We start from the raw sequence: 20,531 nt of genomic DNA on the forward strand, positions 1-20,531 counted from the left end.
GTGACTATCTTTGTATGGAAGACACTGGCCTTGTTCTTACTAACCTTGAGATTATATTTCTCCTTGTTAGATTCAGAAGCATGAAGGGCATGAAAGGAAGTGACTGGATTGCAGGCTACCTCAGCCTCAATGGACATGAAATGGGCAAATTCTTGAAAGGTAGGAAAATCTTGCGTTTCATTCAGCGTTTGCGTGGCTTGGCGATTCCAGCGGGCGGCTGCCCAATCAGGAAGTTTGCTAACAAGTTTCCTATTTTCCTCACAGTCATTGAGTATTTCCAGTCCCTTCACGTGAGGCAAAGCATCTCTACATGAATTCAGGAAATCTGGGAAATTTCGAAGTCCTTCAGAGTCCTTGGGCTGGATTCTCGGCCAGCTTCCGAGTTTCTCTCGGAATGCTCTTTGTATGATGAATGGCTGTCCGTAACGGTCTTGAAGTCTTTTCCACGCATCCTTGTAAGCTTCCTCATCGTTTCTGTAAAACATGCCTTCTAGCGTTTTCAGAGCAGGTCCAGCAACATACTTTTTCAAGTAGTATAACTTATCTGCTGAGGAGATATGTCTCTTGTCGATGAGTGATTGGAATGAAGCTTTCCACTCAATAAAGTGAATGGGGTCACCCTTGAAAACTGTAGGCTCTGGCATTGGAAGTCTGTTTAAGGTTATACTGTCTTGGACAGCCTGCGCAAGGTAAGACACATCAGCATTGGAAGTTGGCGATGATAACTTTTCATTGAGTGCTGGCTTGACTGAGGATGAGTACACAGGTTTGTGTGTGGAAACACTTACAGGTTGTTGCAGCTCATCATTCTGGTTAGCAGAGTGAATGGTTTCTTCCTTGTCATACACTTCTAGTCTTGCTCTCGCTGCTCTTACCTCCTTTATTGCTTGTAATCTTTCAAACTCACTCTTTTGAGCATCAAGTTCTTTCCTTTGCTTCTCTTCTAGAAGTTGTATTTTTTCCCTTTGTTCCTTTTCTTCCATTATCGTCGCATATTCTGCTTCCTTTGCTGCAAGCTCTGCTGCTGCCTCTATTCGTTTAGCCATCAGGACAGAGTTCAGTGAAGGTTGACTTATGGGTGTGCTTGGCTTGGAGCTGACACGTGAGACTGTAGAACCGTAGATAGAACGAGCATAATCTCGATCAAGCAATTCACGAAGATGCCTCTTTACTCTCTCGCTGTCAAAGTCTCCATCCACACCTGAGATCCTCTCATAAGCAATCTTTACAATATCCTTCGTCACAGCATCGCAAGCATCAATTCTTCTTCTTGTATCAGTAGGTGGAGTAACATGTTCGAACCCTTATGTATGTATTCATCACATTGTCTCTTTCATTTTCCAATGTGTCTATAAGTGCTGCTAGCTGATTTTCAGGAATGTCTGTTTTCAGCTGCTCTCTTGTCTTTCGAGCCTCAGCTTTCCATTTTTCATATGCATGCATAAGCTTTCTCTCTGACTTTTCTGACTCCTCTCTTTGATATGCAAGCATCCTATCTGTTGGAATTCGTTCACGGACAGAGCGACGTACTTCATCTCTCTTTACAGCTTCAGATTGATCTTCTATTGCATCATCTGTATCTTTGTCTTGTACAACTTTTAATACTTCAATTTCCTTTGCAGGAGTACACAAATTTGATCCTTCATCTGCCATCATTTACATCAGTAAATGGAATCAATGGGGGCAAGCTCTTACTGTAACAGCCCGGTTGAAGCAAAAAGGATTTAACTCGTGCACTGATGTTGTACTGTCTTCCTTTGTGTTTATTGCCTTTTTTAACTGCACAACACCGTAAGAGCTAGAGGACAGATAAATAAACAATATTTAAATTTGTAATAAATTCACATACACATAAATATAAATGAAATAAAACAATCGACTATACAGCAAAAAAATTACTAAATTAATACTATCATTTATCATAAACAACATAAAATTACTCATACATAAAACAAACACATAAGCCGTCATAGAGACACGATAGGCCTACGCTATATCTGTCTATGTAAACAAGTGTGCAAATGCATTCACTACCTTGTTCTCCTTTCCAACCAGGTGTTAAACAAACCAAAAACGAAACAAAATACTGTAAAATAAAACAACAAAGAAACTAGATGTCTAAATCCACTTTAGTGTCCTTAATCCTTTAGTTAAACTCCGTGAACCATCTCCGTCTGTGCGCGCTCTCTCTCCGTATTTGCGATCTCTCCGTGCATGAGCGATCACCGTGCACTTCCGTCAAGCCGCCTTTCAAAGTAAAAGTCTCTATCGGTTAAATAACTTAAGAGTGCAAAGAAACGATCCAAATTATAATTAACTCACAAATAATATTCAGAAAATATAGAATGAACATTATATCAATCCTGGTAATTAATTAAACTAACCGAGGGTTATTTACAGACGTTTTGGGGACGTCCGCATTTGGTCCACTTTATAACGTTCGGAGGATGTCCGGATTTGGTCCGCTTTATAACGTTCACTGGCGGACGTTCTATTTATTTGTTTCTTATTTATTATATATTAAGCAAAAAGGCCTCTGAACTTGCTCTATTCTTTTTCTATTCTGTCTGTTGTCTATTTATTATATAATTAGCAAAAAAAAAAAAAAAGATTACCACATATACTGCGTTAAGCTAACTGAGACTTGTCATATCACTTCCATATCATTGCTCTTTTGTTGATTTTGATTGCTTCCATTGTCATCATTTGTAAGTCGCTTTGGATAAAAGCGTCTGCTAAATGACTAAATTGTACATGTAATAGATTTGAGTTAATTGTATGATGAAGTTATAATGTTAAAGGTCCCATATTGTACACATTTCTGGAGGTTTATTTTAGTTGTTGATGTCCTTAAGAATATATATTTGCGGTATAAGTGCCAAAATCCATCTCAATATATTTTTACAGCTCCTTTTTTAGGAGCTCTGTCAAAAACAGGTAGATTTTGGGCAATTAATATTCAAGAGCCTCTCTTCTGATTGGCCTGTTGTTTTCTGAGTGACGCACAGCCAAGCCAATCACAGGTAACTACGGTCATGTATCGTTGTAGCCAGTGTTGCCAGATTGGGCGGGTTTCCGCCCAATTGGGCTTCTTTTGATCGGCTTGGACTGGAGAATAACGCATTGGGCGGGTAGACAAAATTTGGGCTGCTTTAAAAAAATAAAAGCCGCCCAATCAGCTGCTTTTTTCTTCGCTTTTATCATTAGTCATTGTTATTTTAATACCTTCGAGCTCAAAGTATCACAGTAATATAATGTGTAGTGCAGTCATCAACTCATTTTTGCTTAAAGTGCCCCTATTATGCCTTTTCAAATATGATATTTCATGTAGTGTGTCATGTAGCTGTATGTGAACATAAACTATCTGCAAAGTTGTGACGCCGACAGTGCACTATAAATAAAGTTTTTGTCTAACAAAAAAAAGAGTCGGCTCACATTCGCCTAAACGAGTCGTCAGCAATTCGAATCTTTTTTCTGTAACGGCCACACGTCACGAGCTACACATTTGCGTAATGTCCGCCCACGTTCAATTTAGCGAACAACTTGCCCGCCCACAAACAGTAGGCCTACCATATTCAAGTGGATTACATCATGTCAAGAAGACGCCCTGCGCTGTGAGAGTGAATTTGTTTTATATGCCCTTCCAAAAGATGAAACTATCAAGAATGAGTGGTTGACATTAATTTTTTCAACACCTCAGCAGTCCAATGCCAATCTGTTCGCGTCATTTTACTGATGACTGCTTTTCCAATCTTGGGGAGTAACGTTACAACGCGAGATTCACCAAACGCTTGGTTTTAAAAAATGGATCAGTGCCCAGTTTATTTGGACCGGCTTGCTCCTCTGAACTTCTACCTGTAAGTATGATTAATAATTGTATTTTCTAGCGATCGTTCAAAATACGTCTTTGTGTACGTTATGGTGTGTAACAACCCCGCACATGTCTTGGTAACCGGCTAACTTGCGTTTCTGTAGTTCTGTTGTTCAGCTGTGAGTGCAATGTAGTCTAAAAAGTCTTGTGATTAATGCAGCTTGACTGTCTGTCTGCCTTATTAGTTTAAGTAATGATAATGATAAACGATGGCTTAACGCAGTGATATGGATTGTACAGTGTTGAAGTTCACAACGTAGAGGTGTGCCGGTTCGCTTACAAAAGCAAATTGTAACATGACACCCACTGAGAAACGTCCTGCTCCGGTCGTGCTTGCAAAACAGTTTCTTGTCGATGTGACACTTCAACAGTTTCATCGTCAGACTCCGGCTCGATTGATAGGGTAAAATCGAGGCTATCTTTTCTATGCATTAACAGGTCTCCGCAGCTGTCATTCAGTTATGCCAATAGGCGTTTCGTTTTTGCGCTGTAGCGGTAGACCAATCCAGAAGGACTGCACCATCTGACCAATCACAGCAGTGAGAGCTCACTGAAAGGAGGGGTTTAGAGAGACTGATTCTTCGAACTGCTTCAAACGAGTCGTTTACGAATCATTTAGAAACGGGGTAAAAATAAATCTAATTTTGGAGAAAACTAAAGTGTTTTTTGAACTTGCATACATGTAAACCTGTTTTAAGAGACTATTACAACAATATTAACTACCTTTAAAATGGCATAATAGGGGCACTTTAACGCTACCCTTACTGGTTTAGTTTAACAGAGACCTGTCAATCAATTTACGTCTTTAATGTTAGTGAGATGTGATGACTTGTGAGTGACGGGGTTTTGGCCCTATAACGGGCAAGATTTTGAATATGCAGCTTATTCATTTATTAATTTTAAGTAATTGCGATGGCAAAGTGGCCTAAATATAAGTTACACGATAAACAGTCTAAGTGGATTACATGTGGTGAGAGATGAATAGAAGACTTCTAAATATAATTGTAACTGAAATAAGAAAACGTGGGTGTGTGCATGAACGTAAATGCCAGCTACATTACATTTGTTTCTCATCACTTTATTGTGCACTTTTTGCACAGAAATTAGCATATTTTTACTGTGGTCATTGAAAATGATGCATGTGTTTTTCCAAGGGTTAAAGTCATCGGTTAATTTCCACTTTGAAAAGAAGACATTTTACGCATATTTTCGGACTGTTTTGATCCATATTCCTGTGAAATTGATTTATCTTTATTTTATTTTGTTATTATTCTTTTTTTTAAAGAGATAAAAATGGTCCTTATCAACTTTGACATGGCAATAAAATTCTCATTATTTTGGCAGTTAAAATTTGGGCTGGTTTTTGTTGAAGTGTGCGGGTTTTGGTGAGCTTTTGGGCTGGAAATCGTCAACCCGATCTGGCAACACTGGTTGTAGCCGAAACCCAGAGCCATGGAGAGAGCCTAGCCTGCTGATACTCAACAAGATATTTCAGAATGATCATTAATGTTTTTTTTCTTTTTCAAACACCGAATGCATTAAGCTACATAACTGTTGCTTTAGTAAAGCCCCTTTCACAATGCGCGCTGATTCTGGAAAATTACGGGAACGAACGCTGTGTGAACAAAAGCCAGAACCATAAAGGCAGTGTTGTAGTGATGATGCACGTTACCCTGCGACTCTTCACGACAAAAAAATATGTGCAAAGTGGAATGAAGCGGCGATCAGGCAGAGCCAGCTCCGCACTATCAGCGCTGAAGCACAGTTTGTTCAGGTTAGTTTCAGTTTAGTGAAACGTACGCGTTGCATTACATCTCACATCCAAACGTCACATCTTTATGGGTTGTGTGTAAAGCACGCACAGATTCCGGAAAACAACTGTGAATGAACCAAATCAAACAATTCCGGAACAAATCATGGGAAACATTATCTGTGTATTTACCGGAATTGCTGTGTGAAAGAGGCTGAAGTTGACGTGCCAGTGGTCTCTTATATTCACGTTGTTCTGAAGCCTGTGCAATGATGTAGTTTTGACATCTATAGACTGAACAGGGTTTTCTAGATTAGTTTCCGTGTTGTTGTTGCTTAGCAATGTTATGGATGCATTGTTGTCTGGGTTTGACAAAAGGAGGGTGGTACGGTGATTGGTGCTCGGGGTGGTGACTGAAGGCGGTGACTAAGTAGATCGGACGTCACATCTTTGCGGAAGTCACAGCGGCTCGTGAAAATGAACAGCTACTTTAAGCAGGCTGTGTGCAGTTTACTGTGGATTGACTGTTTTGAAACTCATATGGTAGTTACATAGCCCCTAGACCTCAGTTATCATGAAATTTCGATTTTGACAATATGGGACCTTTAAAATTTAATAACTTTCATTTCTGGAAAAAGAAAATATGAGTGACTTCTGTAATTAAAGATGCCATCAAATCATGAGTCTGTTTTTAGCAGTTAGGCTGTGATAACCAGTGTTGTGCCTGAACGAGTTCATTGAACGATCGTTCATGAACTCGTTCATATTCTGGGTGAACGTGAACTGAACGTGCTGTATATCTGCCTGATGAACGTGAACGTGAACGCGCTCATTCTGGCGTTTATGAACGTCGTTCTCTCGTAGTTCAATTTTGTTCTAGAGAGTGCCAGATTTCTATGGAGCCAGGCAAAATCCCGGCTATAACCACTGACTGCACAATATCTAGGCTACAACCGCTACAACACAATCTACAACGGGCCTTATTATATAGGGGAAAAGACCAGATCTGGCAACACCAGCCACCACAGAGTCGCACCGCGCATGCGTCATCAAATTGCGAAAACTGAATAGAGGCAAAGTCCGATGAAGGCAGCGGCACTACTTCTGTCTCAATGATGAATGAAACTTCATATGTCCACTTAAAATAATTTTTTGAAAAGGTCAGTGATGATCCAGGTGGGAAAAATCTTACCTTTTTGTGTAAACTGTGCCCGTCGGGTCTCAAGAAGCAACTCCGCATAAAAATAAAAGAATGAACTAGTTCATTTTGGAACCTGCGAACTTAGTTCAAAAAATTTGAATTATGAACTATGAACTGAACTAGTTCATTTTAAAATGTGTGAACTGAACTTTGAACTAGTTCATGTAGAAAATGAACTTTCCCAACACTGGTGATAACATCAAAAATATGATACCCTTCAATAATATAATTGAACATAGGCTACAATTAGGTTGCTATAAAAGTGTGTTATAGGGTGATGAATGCAGCCAAGAAAACATGAAGAATGGAAAAGAAAGTAGAAAATAACACAGGTAAGACAAATACATTTATTCTACCCATTTTCCTTTAAAACTGTTGGTAAGCCAATAAGAAAAGTTATTTAGGAAAATTATTATTTTTGCATTTAAGACTGCAGACGAAAAAGTGTAATACAATATAGCCACATTGGGAGAAAGCCCATTTGGGACGGATATCTTCATATAAGGTTACACTAAATTATGGACCGCCTGGTCTAAATCCAAATTCTCAACAGTCTTTACAAATTGTTTTTCAATGGACAAACAATAGTCCTCTAGACATATAAAATCATAACACTACTGCATGTTTTTATTTTGTTGTTTTAGGATAGAAGATAACGGGAAGAATTGCCGTAGGACCACCCCCACAGCTGGCAACCACACTCACACACGGAAAGAGCACTGCAACTTTACAAATGTTCAATTAAAATAAACGTATTTTGCTCTATACAACGTGTCTGTTGTCTTTGATTAGCCTAAAAGTAAAATAAATTGACATCCAGAGAACTTAAAGTGAAAGTCCCCTAAACGTCCCGAATGGCCGCTGCACGTCCTGTGAACGTTCCCATGAACGTCCGGAGGACGTCTTCTTTCATTCTTGAGGACGTAAAGGGGACGTTCTGGGGACCTATTTTTGTTAGCTGGGATACAGGCAAAAATGTTCAATCCTCAAGAATGAAAAATGTGGCGTTGATGAGTTTAAAGTTTGTTGTTTGGGGAAGGCTTAAAAAAAGATTTTGCTACTACTTTTATTTTACTAGTGTTTTTTGTAATTTCAGGTATTTTAAGCAACAAATATAGGCTACAGTCTACTTCTTTAGAAATAATTAAGAAACACATCCTATAAGAACAAATGATCTAAATAAAAAGATTTCAGAAGATTTAATTTTACTCAAGAGAGCTGATCTACTGATCATCAAGGTCATCGTCACATCTGGAAAGAAAAAATGGCATAAAATATTTCAGATGTTCACTTCAGCAAAAAGAGATTTTATAAGAATAAAAAAAACCACGTGTTACATTTTTAGTCTGCTTATCCGAATTATTAGTAAGTGGATCTCAAAATGCCAAAAATGAGTGTGTATGGGGTTTCTGGTTGATAGACTGTAAATTCTGTTAGGCTGTTTTGATACAGCAATAATAATTTGTTAATTTTCATTTATTAATTTATTCATTTATTAATTTCTCATGTTACATGGCAAAGCAAAATGACATCTGTGTCATATGACAATAGACCGATATTTGCACGTGATGCAACAAAATAAAAGCAAAAGCAACCAGGAACTAGACGTTCATCAACTCTACAGTGTGACGTGCGGATAAAGATGAGGAAGCAAATGCAGGATGAAGTGAATGACAGTTTATTGATATGAAATACAAACAGGGTGATGATGGTGCGATCTCTCAGCTGGGTGACACAGGGGTTAGATGGCTGGTGATGTTGGTGAGAGAGTCCGTTGGTGCTGTGGTGAATCCAGTGCAAACACGAAGACAGCGACAACATCCACGACAGAACAATCCAACACTCGAACCAGACAGAGCAAGACGAACCAACACGACGAGGGATCCGGGAAAGCTATCAGACGAGGGAGAGAGAATGCTGTGAGTATAAATAGGCAGTGGTGATGAGGGACACCTGTGGCGGACTGATTGGCAGCTCAGCTGAGCGAGCGTGACAATCACATGACAAACGAACAAATCACAAGACCTGAGAAGACAGCGGATACATGAACCGTGACAGTACCCCTTCCTCTAGGAACGTCTCCTGACGTTCCCAGATTCTGCAACCTGTCGATTGAAATCATCGATAAGAGAGTGATCCAGGATGTCTCTGGCAGGCACCCAACTTCTCTCCTCCGGACCGTAACCTTCCCAGTCCACCAAGTACTGAAATCCTCGTCCCCTCCGCCTAGAGTCCAGAATGCGATTAACCGAATAAGTTGGTTCCCCGTCTACGAGTCGCGGCGGTGGGGGAACCGGAGCTGGCGGATTAATACGTGCAAAAAACACTGGCTTAATTTTGGAGACATGAAAAACGGGATGAATTCTCCTGTATACTGGAGGAAGTTTGAGGCGGACTGCCACCGGACTAATGATTTTGGTGACAGGAAACGGGCCAATAAATTTGGGAGCAAGCTTATTAGAAACGGAGCGGAGCGGAATGTTCTTAGTAGAAAGCCACACTTTAGAACCGACGACGTATACGGGAGGCTTTGACCGGTGGCGATCGGCCTTGGCCTTGGTGCGCGCTCCCACCCGGAGTAGAGCCTCACGGGCTCTAGTCCAGGTGTGATGGCACCTCTGGACAAAGGCGTGAGCAGAGGGGACCGCGACTTCGGATTCCAGACTAGGAAAAATAGGTGGCTGGTAACCTAAGCTACACTGAAACGGAGATAGGCCCGTAGATGATACTGGTAATGAATTGTGGGCATACTCCACCATCGAGAGTTGTTGGCTCCAGGAGGAAGGATTTCTGGAGACCACGCAACGTAACGCCCTTTCCAAATCTTGGTTGGCTCTCTCGGTTTGACCATTGGTTTGCGGATGGAACCCTGAAGATAGACTAACAGTAGCCCCCAGTAATTTACAAAATTCTTGCCAAAATTTGGACACAAACTGGGGTCCCCTGTCGGAGACCACGTCTGTCGGGAGGCCATGTAACCGAAAGACGTGATCCACCACAGTCACCGCTGTTTCCTTGGCTGAGGGTAATTTGGGCAAGGGAATAAAGTGGGCAGCCTTCGAGAACCGGTCCACCACGGTCAAAACTACCGTGTTGCCCTGGGAGGGCGGGAGGGCGGTAACAAAATCTAGCGCAATGTGGGACCAGGGTCTCGAAGGTACCGGCAGCGGTTGAAGGAGCCCATCTGGAGGTCTATTAGAAGTCTTACCAATAGCACAAACCGAGCAAGCCAAAACAAAACTGCGAACGTCACGAGCCATAAGGGGCCACCAAAATCGTTGCTTGACCAAATGTAAGGTTCGATTGACTCCTGGATGACATGCTACATTAGAACAATGTCCCCACTGAATAACCTCGGACCGTAATTCCTCTGGCACAAATAACCGATTCGGTGGGCAAGCGGGCGGAGGCGTTACCCCTTCTAAGGCTGTTTTTACCTTCGATTCGACCTCCCATGTGAGAGTTGAAACGATAAGCGTCTCAGGAAAAATACTCTCGGGAGTGGACGGGCGATCGGAATGGTCAAAAAGACGCGACAAAGAATCGGGTTTAACATTTTTGGAACCCGGGCGGTACGAGAGAGTAAAATCAAAACGTCCGAAAAACAGAGCCCACCGAGCCTGCCTAGAGTTCAATCTTTTAGCCGTTCTAATGTATTCGAGGTTTTTGTGATCGGTCCATACAATGAAAGGTACCCCCGACCCCTCAAGCCAATGACGCCATTCTTCTAATGCCAACTTGACTGCCAACAACTCTCGATTACCAATATCATAGTTCGATTCTGCAGGGGATAAACGATGAGAGTAAAACGCGCAAGGATGCATTTTGTCGTCCGTGGTTGAGCGCTGGGACAGGACCGCGCCAACCCCCACCTCTGATGCGTCAACCTCCACCACAAACTGACGTGATGGATCAGGGGTAATTAAGATGGGAGCCGAAACGAAGCGGCCTTTCAGTTTGGCAAACGCGGCATCAGCTGCGTTTGACCACCTGAACGTCGTCTTGGAAGAGGTTAAGGCAGTCAGAGGTGCGGCTAGCTGGCTGTAATTACGAACAAAGCGTCGGTAAAAATTGGCGAACCCAAGAAACCTTTGCAGGGCCTTGCGGGAATCCGGGGTTGGCCAATCTACCACAGCCTTTACCTTCTCTGGATCCACGCGCACCCCCTCAGGCGACAAGATGTACCCTAGAAAAGGAACAGACTGTGCATGAAAAACGCATTTCTCCGCCTTGACAAAAAGCCCATTCTCTAACAGCCTCTGAAGCACTCGTCGTACCTGCTGCACATGTTCCTGGAGAGACGAAGAAAAAATCAATATGTCATCCAGGTAGACATATATGAACTGATCGACCATGTCTCGCAGTACGTCATTGACGAGTGCTTGAAAGACCCCTGGGGAGTTGGACAAGCCGAAGGGCATGACCAAGTATTCAAAGTGCCCCCTGGGGGTATTAAAGGCGGTCTTCCATTCATCTCCCCTCCTGATGCGGACCAAATGATACGCGTTTCTTAAATCCAATTTAGTGAAGACCGACGCTCCCTGCAACCTCTCGAAGGCTGAAGATATCAATGGCAAAGGGTAGGTGTTCTTAACCGTGATATTATTCAGCCCTCGGTAATCAATGCAAGGTCGCAGAGATCCGTCTTTCTTCCCCACAAAAAAGAATCCCGCCCCCGCTGGTGAAGAGGAGGGTCGAATGAACCCGGCTGCTAGAGAATCAGAAATATATTTCTCCATAGCCTCCCTCTCCGGAACCGAGAGTGAATAAAGTTTGCCCTTGGGCGGAGACGTACCTGGCAATAACTCTATAGCACAGTCATAGGGACGATGAGGAGGGAGAGAATCAGCCCGAGACTTACTGAACACTTCCTTCAGGTCGAGATACTCAGAGGGCACGTTACACAGATCCACCGCCTTCTCCTGAAACATAGAAACAGAGACAGACGGACAAGCAGAGACAAGACAAGACTCATGACATTTAACGCTCCACTCAGACACAGACTGGAGCTGCCAATCAACCTTGGGGTTATGTTTTATGAGCCACGGGTGTCCAAGAACAACGGGTGCATGAGGGGAGTCCAGGATGAAAAAGGGGATACTCTCACTGTGATTGCCAGACACAGTGAGAGTGATGGGTTCTGTAGTGAAGGTGATCCGGGGAAGGAGCTGACCGTTGAGGGCGTGGACTGCGATGCTGTTGGTGAGGGGATGGAGGGGAACATGATTAGCACGAGCAAATGAATAGTCCATAAAATTACCTTCGGCCCCGGAGTCCAACAGTGCAGTGCAGATGTGATCCTGTGTGTGCCATCTTAACCTTACCGGAAGGAGCGTGGAGGTCGAGGTGGATGAGGTCTTCTCAGCAGAGATCCCACCCGACAGTAGCCTCAGATTTACTGCCGGGCTGGGCCTTTTACCGGGCAGTTGAAAGCGAAATGTCCTGCCGCGCCACAGTACAGACAAAGGCCCTGGGACCTCCGCCTCTCCTTCTCCTCCCGGGAAAGCCGAGCTCTACCCACCTGCATGGGCTCGGGTTCGTCGGTGTGGCTGATCGGTTCTCTGCCGCTGGCTCGAGTTGACATTCCCTCCCCAGGGGGGAGCCGAGCGGAAAATCCCCGTCGCTCGGCTCGGGAGAGTCGAGAGTCTACCCGCAGTGCAAGATCGATAAGTCCATTAAGGTTGGCGGGTAGATCCAGGGCGTAGATCTCCTTTTGAACTCGATCAGCCAACCCATGCAGGAACATATCCCACTGCGCTTCCTCGTTCCAATTACACTCCGCCGCCAGGGTGCGAAACTGAATGGAATAATCTGAGACGGAACTCCCCCCCTGTCGGAGATCCGCCAACATCCGCGCGGCCTCCCTTCCAGAAACCGCGCGGTCAAACACCCTTTTCATTTCGGCGGCGAGTGTGGCGAACGAGGCACAACAAGGGTCTTGATTCTCCCACACCGCCGAGCCCCAAAGTGCCGCCCTCCCCGTCAATAGGGTGAGCACGAACGCCACCTTGCCCTCCTCACTACAAAATGTGCGCGGCTGTAAGGTGAAATGCATAGAGCATTTAGTGAGGAAGGCGCGGCATTGGTTCGGCTCACCACTATAGACCTCCGGCGGGGGAAGGCGGGGCTCTGGCTGGGTAGCGAGAGCAGATGTTCCGACTGCTGCGAGAGGGGCGGGCGGCGTGGGTGGTGTGGCGAGCGCAGCGGGAAGTTGCAATTGACGCATACGCTGGGTGAGCTCAGACACCTGTGTCACAAGGGCTCTGATGGCCTGACCGGAATCCTCAGAGCCCTTCTCCTGTTTCTCCAGCCGAGAGATACAGTCCCGCATGTAATCCTCCAGTGTGGGCGGGGTGGTGCCTGCTGCTTCCATTAGTGGTCTGATAGCTCTGTGACGTGCGGATAAAGATGAGGAAGCAAATGCAGGATGAAGTGAATGACAGTTTATTGATATGAAATACAAACAGGGTGATGATGGTGCGATCTCTCAGCTGGGTGACACAGGGGTTAGATGGCTGGTGATGTTGGTGAGAGAGTCCGTTGGTGCTGTGGTGAATCCAGTGCAAACACGAAGACAGCGACAACATCCACGACAGAACAATCCAACACTCGAACCAGACAGAGCAAGACGAACCAACACGACGAGGGATCCGGGAAAGCTATCAGACGAGGGAGAGAGAATGCTGTGAGTATAAATAGGCAGTGGTGATGAGGGACACCTGTGGCGGACTGATTGGCAGCTCAGCTGAGCGAGCGTGACAATCACATGACAAACGAACAAATCACAAGACCTGAGAAGACAGCGGATACATGAACCGTGACATACAGACGACCAGAATGCAGCTTAAAGAGGGTGCACAGGTAAGAGGAGACACATCTGTTTTCATGTTTCCAGAGACGTCAATTTTTTCTTCAATATCACATGTATCTTTTTATAAAAAGTCTTCTTTGTTGATGGTTTCCCTCAAAAAGTTTATCTTTCTGTTTTAAGACACTGTTTAAGACAACGAGATAATGATACAGTGTATTGTCCAAAGCCCATCCTTCTGAAGATTCACTCATGCTATAACATCAGATAGCCTGTAGATTTTAATATAGCTAGATTCTTTCACTTTGTTCGCCATGTAGTGGTAAAAAGAGAAAAGTTTGCTTTTTTTATGAGCTTCGTCTTTCTGCTTCTAACGCCACGTTTTTAAAAAGCTGTGTTAATTGTAAAAATGTGTCTCGACAATCTGTGCTAATTAACAATTCGTTTGCTTTTTTAAAGCACAAATGCGTTCTGTGTGAACGGCTCATTCGTTCAGCTCACTGCGATTCTCATTGAACAGTACCTGTTCCGGCCAGAAGGTGTGAGATTAAACTGCGAGTCGTTTTTAGATAGTCGTTATTGTTTAACAGTGTTGGGGTTAGTTACTCAAAAAAGTAATATATTACATATTACATATTACTCTCAAAAATAGTAATGCCTTACTTTACTTTATTACTCCCTGGAGAAAGTAACTAGTTATATTACTAGTTACATTACTAGTTACATTTTTTTTTTCTTACACAAAAAACTGTTATTCTTAACAAAAAAGCATGACCTACTGCGTGCATCCAGTGCATACGCGATCTCATAAAGCTCTTATAACACAATGGATATTATGCACAATTAATCTTTCATAAAGGTCTACTTGTGTTGTGATTCGTAAGCACGCAATATTCAGCACTGTTCAAAACTTTTGAGCAGTGAGTGAATTCTATCTTAAACACTATTGATTGGCGATGCGTTCCAAAAATCAGCAGATGGCTACATTGCTCATGCTGCAAACAAGTTTTAAATTGAAACTGCCTATTCTTGCTCTTACTAATCATATATTTTGTTCTTGCTGCTTTTGTGCAATAGATGAATAACATTTTATTTTTTTATTTTTAGATATTTTATGTTTAGATATTTCTATATTGCGGGAGTCCCGCGAATCATTTTATTTTCCCGCATCCCGCACACACACACACACACAAGTCTCTACCCGCCCGCATCAGCACACGCACTTCCATCAAGTTTTGTCCCGCGCCACACTCTGTTGCGTTGGGTCCCGCGGGATTGCAGGTCTCTCTTTGCAAGTGCCACTCTGCTGCTGGCTGCCGGTTGTCGACCAATCGGTGATGGTAATTTAATGATACCTCGTGCCAAACCCAGACCAATCACTGTTCCATTCGCGCCCCCCTCCCCTTCCCTTCTGTTCTCTGTGTTGTCGTGTGCCTTGTGTGTGATGAAGGTGCTACTGGCAAATGTAACGCAAGTAACTAGCTTGGGAAAACTGTAATAATATTACAATTTTCAGACGAGTAATGCCTTACACTACTAGTTACTGATAAAAGTAATATTATTACAGTAACGCGTTACTTTGTAACGCGTTACACCCAACACTGTTGTTTAAATGCTAATAACACGATTGTTAGCCAGATTTCAACATAATTCATGAGAATATATTATCAGGTAAAATATTGATGTTTGAATGCATGTCAGTAACTATTATGGCCCGTTTTGCTCTGGTCAGGCCATGATGCTTGGGAGCTTGCTGTTTGCCGTGTGTTTTAGCGCAGCCCTGGCCCATTTCAACACAAATCTGGACCAGCACTGGGAGTTATGGAAGACGACACATAGCAAGTTGTATTCCAGTAAGGTGAGAATATGAATTTATGTATTTCACAAGCATCTGTAAGATGATCCAAAAGCTGATCTTTTGGACTACATTATTTCCCGAATGAACTGCGATGTTTGCATGTCATTGTTTAGCCTACATCAAATTCAGAATTCTTTCTTTTTTTTTTTTTTTTGGATAAGATGTCTTAAGAGCTTTGGGTTTAAAGTTAAGCTATTTTGCTGTTTGGATATGATAGTCTATACCATCAGAATAACTCCTTATTGTCAGAAACATCAGAATGGAAAAGAACTTTACTTATGGAAATAACACAGGAAGATGATATTTGAAGCCAGAATTGTTTAGAATAAGAACAAAAGCAGAATAAACATGAAATAGATTGCTCTTGCTCTTGGCTTGGGGCTTCAGGGTATCTTTGATGATGTTATTCCATAATTGTTTTTTTTTTTTTGCATTTGAATTTTTAAATCTAGAGGCACAACAAGAGATTTTTTCTCTTATTCTGTGGATTTTTCCAACACCCCCCCCCCCCCCCAGTTACTTCTGTTTTTCTGCCACCACAATGCATGCGCAGCTGCAAGTGATGTAGTGACGTCTGCTCACAAGCAGTCTATCCACATTTTTCCTCAGCGCTAAAGTAAGCCTATATGGGTGAGACTTCTGGTTCATTATCTGCTATAGGGAAATAACGAGAAGAATAACAACGTGCAGTAAATGGAAGAACTGTTTGCACTACAAAGCAGTATGTTTATAATTAAGATAATACATTAAATAATATGGTAAGACACCAATTTGTAATAACAAGCTGCAAAACAAAAAAAACAGCTAAAAATAGCTGGCCGCATATGAGATTGGAAGCCACACTCATAACATTTACAAATAACCATGCCTACTCTTAAGATAGAGACAATAACAACCAGACACTGGGAATGCAATAAAGGGGGCCAATGAAACAACAGAACTAGGCCAGTGGTTCCCAACCACGTTTCTGGAGGCCCCCCAACATTGCACATTTAGCATTTGTCTGACACACTCATTTCAGGTCTTGGAGTCTCTACTAATGAGCTGATGATCTGAATCAGGTGTGTTTGATTAAGGAGACATAGAAAACATATAGTGTTGGGGGACCTCCAGGAACATGGTTGGGAACCACTGGACTAGGCCTACAAGTTGACTACAACATGGGACTTAAGTCTTGGTAACATTTTAAGTGAACGTAAACGATTAAGTAAATGTTGGATGTGTGTTAAAATACTGGATCTTGCATTTCTTATGTTAATAATGTTAATGAAACAACAAAAGAATAGAAAATAGAGAAAATAGAGACTAAGCAACTTATGTGGGCATTTATATAAATTTACTGCCACGGAACATACCTTCTAATTAGCCAGGTGCTCTTAAAGGAACATTCCACTTTTTTTGGAAATAGGCTCATTGTCCAACTCCCCCCGAGTTAATAAATTGAGTTTTACCATTTTGAAATCCATTCAGCCGTTTTCTTGTTCTGGTGATATCACTTTTAGCATAGCTTAGCATAGATCATTGAATCCTATTAGACCAATAGCATTGCATTCAAAAATGACCAACGAGTTTCGATATTTGTCCTATTTAAAACTTGACTCTTCTGTAGTTATATCGTGTACTAATACAAAATGTAAAGCCGATAAGATTAGGAACTACACTTCCATTCCGGCGTAATAGTCAAGGAAGTTTGTTGCTGTAATATGGCCGGAGTAATATCACGCAGTGCCTGAAATTAGTTCCCAGCTAGGTTAGCATTTGCACATGTGCTGCATGATATTACTGCGCCTGCTTCGGCCATATTACAGCAGCAGTCTTTTTGACTTTGTGCCTATTACGCCGGAATGGAAGTGTAGTTCCTAATCTTATCGGCCTAGAAAATTGCAGCTTTACATTTTCTGCCGGTATCAGTACACGATATAACTACAGAAGAGTCAAGTTTTCAATAGGACAAATATCAAAACTGGTTGGTCATTTTTGAACGCGATGCTTGGTCTAATAGGATTCAATGATCCATGCTAAGCTATGCTAAAAGTGATATCGCCACAACAGGAGAACGACTGAATGGATTTCAAAACGGTAAAATTCAACTTATTAACTCGGGGGGAGTTGGACAATGAGCCTATTTCCAAAAAAAGTGGAGTGTTCCTTTAATATACAAAAGTGTCACAACGCCTCCCCATGGACAAAACACACATTCCTTTAAAATGGCTTTTACACAGCTTTCACAAGCACTAAAATACTGTTGGTCTCTCTGAAGACTAAGCTCCCCTGAGGATGAAATTTAGAACCATCCCTGATCATGACAGGTTTGATTAGTGATATCAATAGTTTTACTTAATGCTTTATTAAACCGTGAAATTGTCTGTTGTTTATATTGGCAGGATGAGGAGCTTGGAAGGAGGGAGTTGTGGGAGAAAAACCTTGAACTTGTCACCATTCACAACCTAGAGGCCTCCATGGGCCTGCATTCATATGACCTGGGCATGAACCACATGGGTGACATGGTGAGAACATCAGTTTCATCCCCTTTTTTTTCCCCCTTTTGCACTGCATTTCTTTGTTTTGTTTTTTTCACTTGATATGCTTTGTTTAGAAAATGTTGTAAGAAAATGCAGATGCCCTGCAAAACAAGTGACAATTTCATCACCTGTAACTCAAATTTTCTTATTTGTGTCATGTTAACTCACAGACAACGGAGGAGATTCTACAGTCATTGGCCACAACTCGTGTCCCTCCTGGATTTAAGAGGCAAACACCAGAATTTGTTGGCTCTTCTAGAGCTGCTGTCCCAGACTCTCTGGACTGGAGAGAGAAGGGATATGTCACCAGTGTGAAGAACCAGGTATGATTACACTGTATATTTTGTGATATTTGCTCATTTAGACTTGTGTCTGTGTAGCTTTTTATTTGGTAGGACAGCTAATTTAATTTCTGTTTCTATCGATAGACAAAAAGTCAAAAATCTAAGTAGTTCACATTATTAGTATTTCTGTAAATCCATTCTAGTATCTATTATATGTAGCATAATGTCAAAAAGTGTCCTGTTTTAGTAGTTTTATAATGTTTCTCTCTCTGCTGTCAGGGTGCATGTGGCTCTTGCTGGGCGTTCACCGCTGTTGGATCTCTTGAAGGTCAGCTGATGAAGACCACAGGAAAGCTGGTCGACCTCAGTGCTCAGAATCTGGTGGACTGTTCCTCCAGTTATGGCAACAAGGGCTGCAATGGTGGCTGGATAACTAAAGCCTTCCAGTATGTTATTGATAATGGAATAGACTCAGAGTCATATTACCCTTATAAAGCAGTGGTAAGTTGTTTGCGTGGGTCCATGTGTAGAACAAAATGAATGAGATTACATTCCATATTAGAAATGACAGGACCTGTTACTGTGAGATTTGAGTGATATATAGCAGCTAAATCCATCACTGGATTTGTCAGTGTTTGGCTCATTTTTAAAAAGCTGCAATCCATTATCTAATAAATAAATTTGTCCTACAGCAAGGGCAGTGCAGATATGATCCATCCCAGCGTGCAGCAAACTGCACCAAGTACTATTACGTCCATCAGGGAGATGAGGAGGCCCTGAAGGAGGCTGTTGCCAACATTGGACCCATTTCAGTGGCCATTGACGCCACCCGCCCTCAGTTTGTCTTTTACCGCAGTGGTGAGTATTTCTTTCCTACACAATTCAATCAGACTTATTACCAAATCAAGGCATTCAGGTTACAAACTTAGGGTTGGAATGATTTGTTTTTTTATTGACAACTATTATAACATTATCTTACATCTGTTCACAGGGGTTTACAATGATCCATCCTGCACTAAAAAGATAAACCATGGAGTTTTGGTTGTGGGATATGGTGCGATTGCTGGACAGGACTTTTGGCTTGTCAAAAACAGGTACAGGCTGACTGATTTTGTGATCATAAATGGACTGGTCTGATATTGTTTTGGGAAATGTACCTACTCAAAGGCTTTTAAAATCAGAACTGAGATGAAAAAATACAAATTCTGATTGTTTTCTTATACTTTAACAGTTGGGGTACTACATTTGGAGATGGTGGCTACATCCGTATGGCCAGAAATCAGAACAACATGTGTGGCATCGCCTCATACCCCTGCTATCCGGTTATGTAACTGAAGTCCTGTTGAAGTATATCAAAATAAGATTTAACATTTATTTTTTTATATTCACATTTCTTAACTCGAAATGTGTGTTTCTTCCAATTGCATTGTCTTTTAATTTTTTTTTTAAATCTATGAATATATTTTTTTTGTAAAGCTTTAAAAGGAAATCTGCTTTTACTCTATTCAGTCAAATGAATTGTTTTTATTCAGTGCAACATCACAACGAACAGTTTCACATGAGGAATTAAAGGATTTGTCAAAATCAGCACACATGTCCAGTTATGATTGACATTTAGATTGCTGTGATTTTTACACCTTTGGTTGATTAGCCACATTCATAAGGCAACACAAGGGAGAGAATGGCATAAAATGACACAGATGTTCACACCAGCAGAAAGAGGTTTTAGATGAGTGATAGGTAAAAGAAAAAAGAAAGCCCTTCCTACCTTTTCAGTCTGCTTATCTGAACCGTTAATAAGTGGATGTCCAGATGCCAAAAATGTCTTGAGAGAATGAATTCTGTCAGCCTATGTTGTGATCCAATAATCAAGTTTGCTAAAATCATATTTTTATTTTGGTGATTCATATGACACAGTTAAAACATAATTGCAGAGACAAACATATTTAACATTTATTTTGTTCTCTATCCTTTACACTGTAACACTTTTTTAAGTTGTCTTCTTTCTTCTATTATAACATCAGCAAGACCCCCTCTCTCGCTGTCATTCCCATTTGGTCTTATGAGAGGCAGTGGCGGTTCTACACGGAGGCCAAGGGAGGCCCGTGCCCCTGTAGACATGTCCTTGGCCACCCCTGTGGCCCCCCCGTACAGACCAAATAAAATAAAATAAATTAATTATGGTTTTACACACGAGCGCCAAAAGCGGAACTAATGCGACGCATCGTTCTACTTAA

General features: G+C 42.0%; 1 protein-coding gene across 1 annotated transcript; it reads left to right on the forward strand.

Moving 5' to 3' along the window:
• The first annotated feature begins 13,651 nt into the window (after nt 1-13,651).
• Nucleotides 13,652-19,852, forward strand: LOC141343372 (cathepsin S-like). The gene is made up of 8 exons (XM_073847972.1): nt 13,652-13,683; nt 15,363-15,488; nt 17,873-17,995; nt 18,181-18,333; nt 18,574-18,795; nt 18,987-19,152; nt 19,286-19,388; nt 19,526-19,852. The coding sequence occupies exons 1-8, from the start codon at nt 13,660-13,662 to the stop codon at nt 19,623-19,625; spliced, it is 1,017 nt and encodes a 338-aa protein (XP_073704073.1). The 5' UTR covers nt 13,652-13,659; the 3' UTR covers nt 19,626-19,852.
• Nucleotides 19,853-20,531: the final 679 nt, after the last annotated feature.

Source organism: Garra rufa, chromosome 9 (genome assembly GCF_049309525.1).
Source record: "Garra rufa chromosome 9, GarRuf1.0, whole genome shotgun sequence".
NCBI lineage: Eukaryota > Metazoa > Chordata > Actinopteri > Cypriniformes > Cyprinidae > Garra > Garra rufa.

What these genes read in the sequence shown, in the direction of transcription:
- LOC141343372 (XM_073847972.1), top strand. Translation starts at nt 13,660, where the DNA reads ATGCAGCTTAAAGAGGGTGCACAG. An exon ending in TCACCAGTGTGAAGAACCAG is followed by an intron (nt 18,334 to 18,573) that starts GTATGATTACAC and finishes CTCTGCTGTCAG; the next exon opens with GGTGCATGTGGCTCTTGCTG. An exon ending in GTTTGTCTTTTACCGCAGTG is followed by an intron (nt 19,153 to 19,285) that starts GTGAGTATTTCT and finishes ATCTGTTCACAG; the next exon opens with GGGTTTACAATGATCCATCC.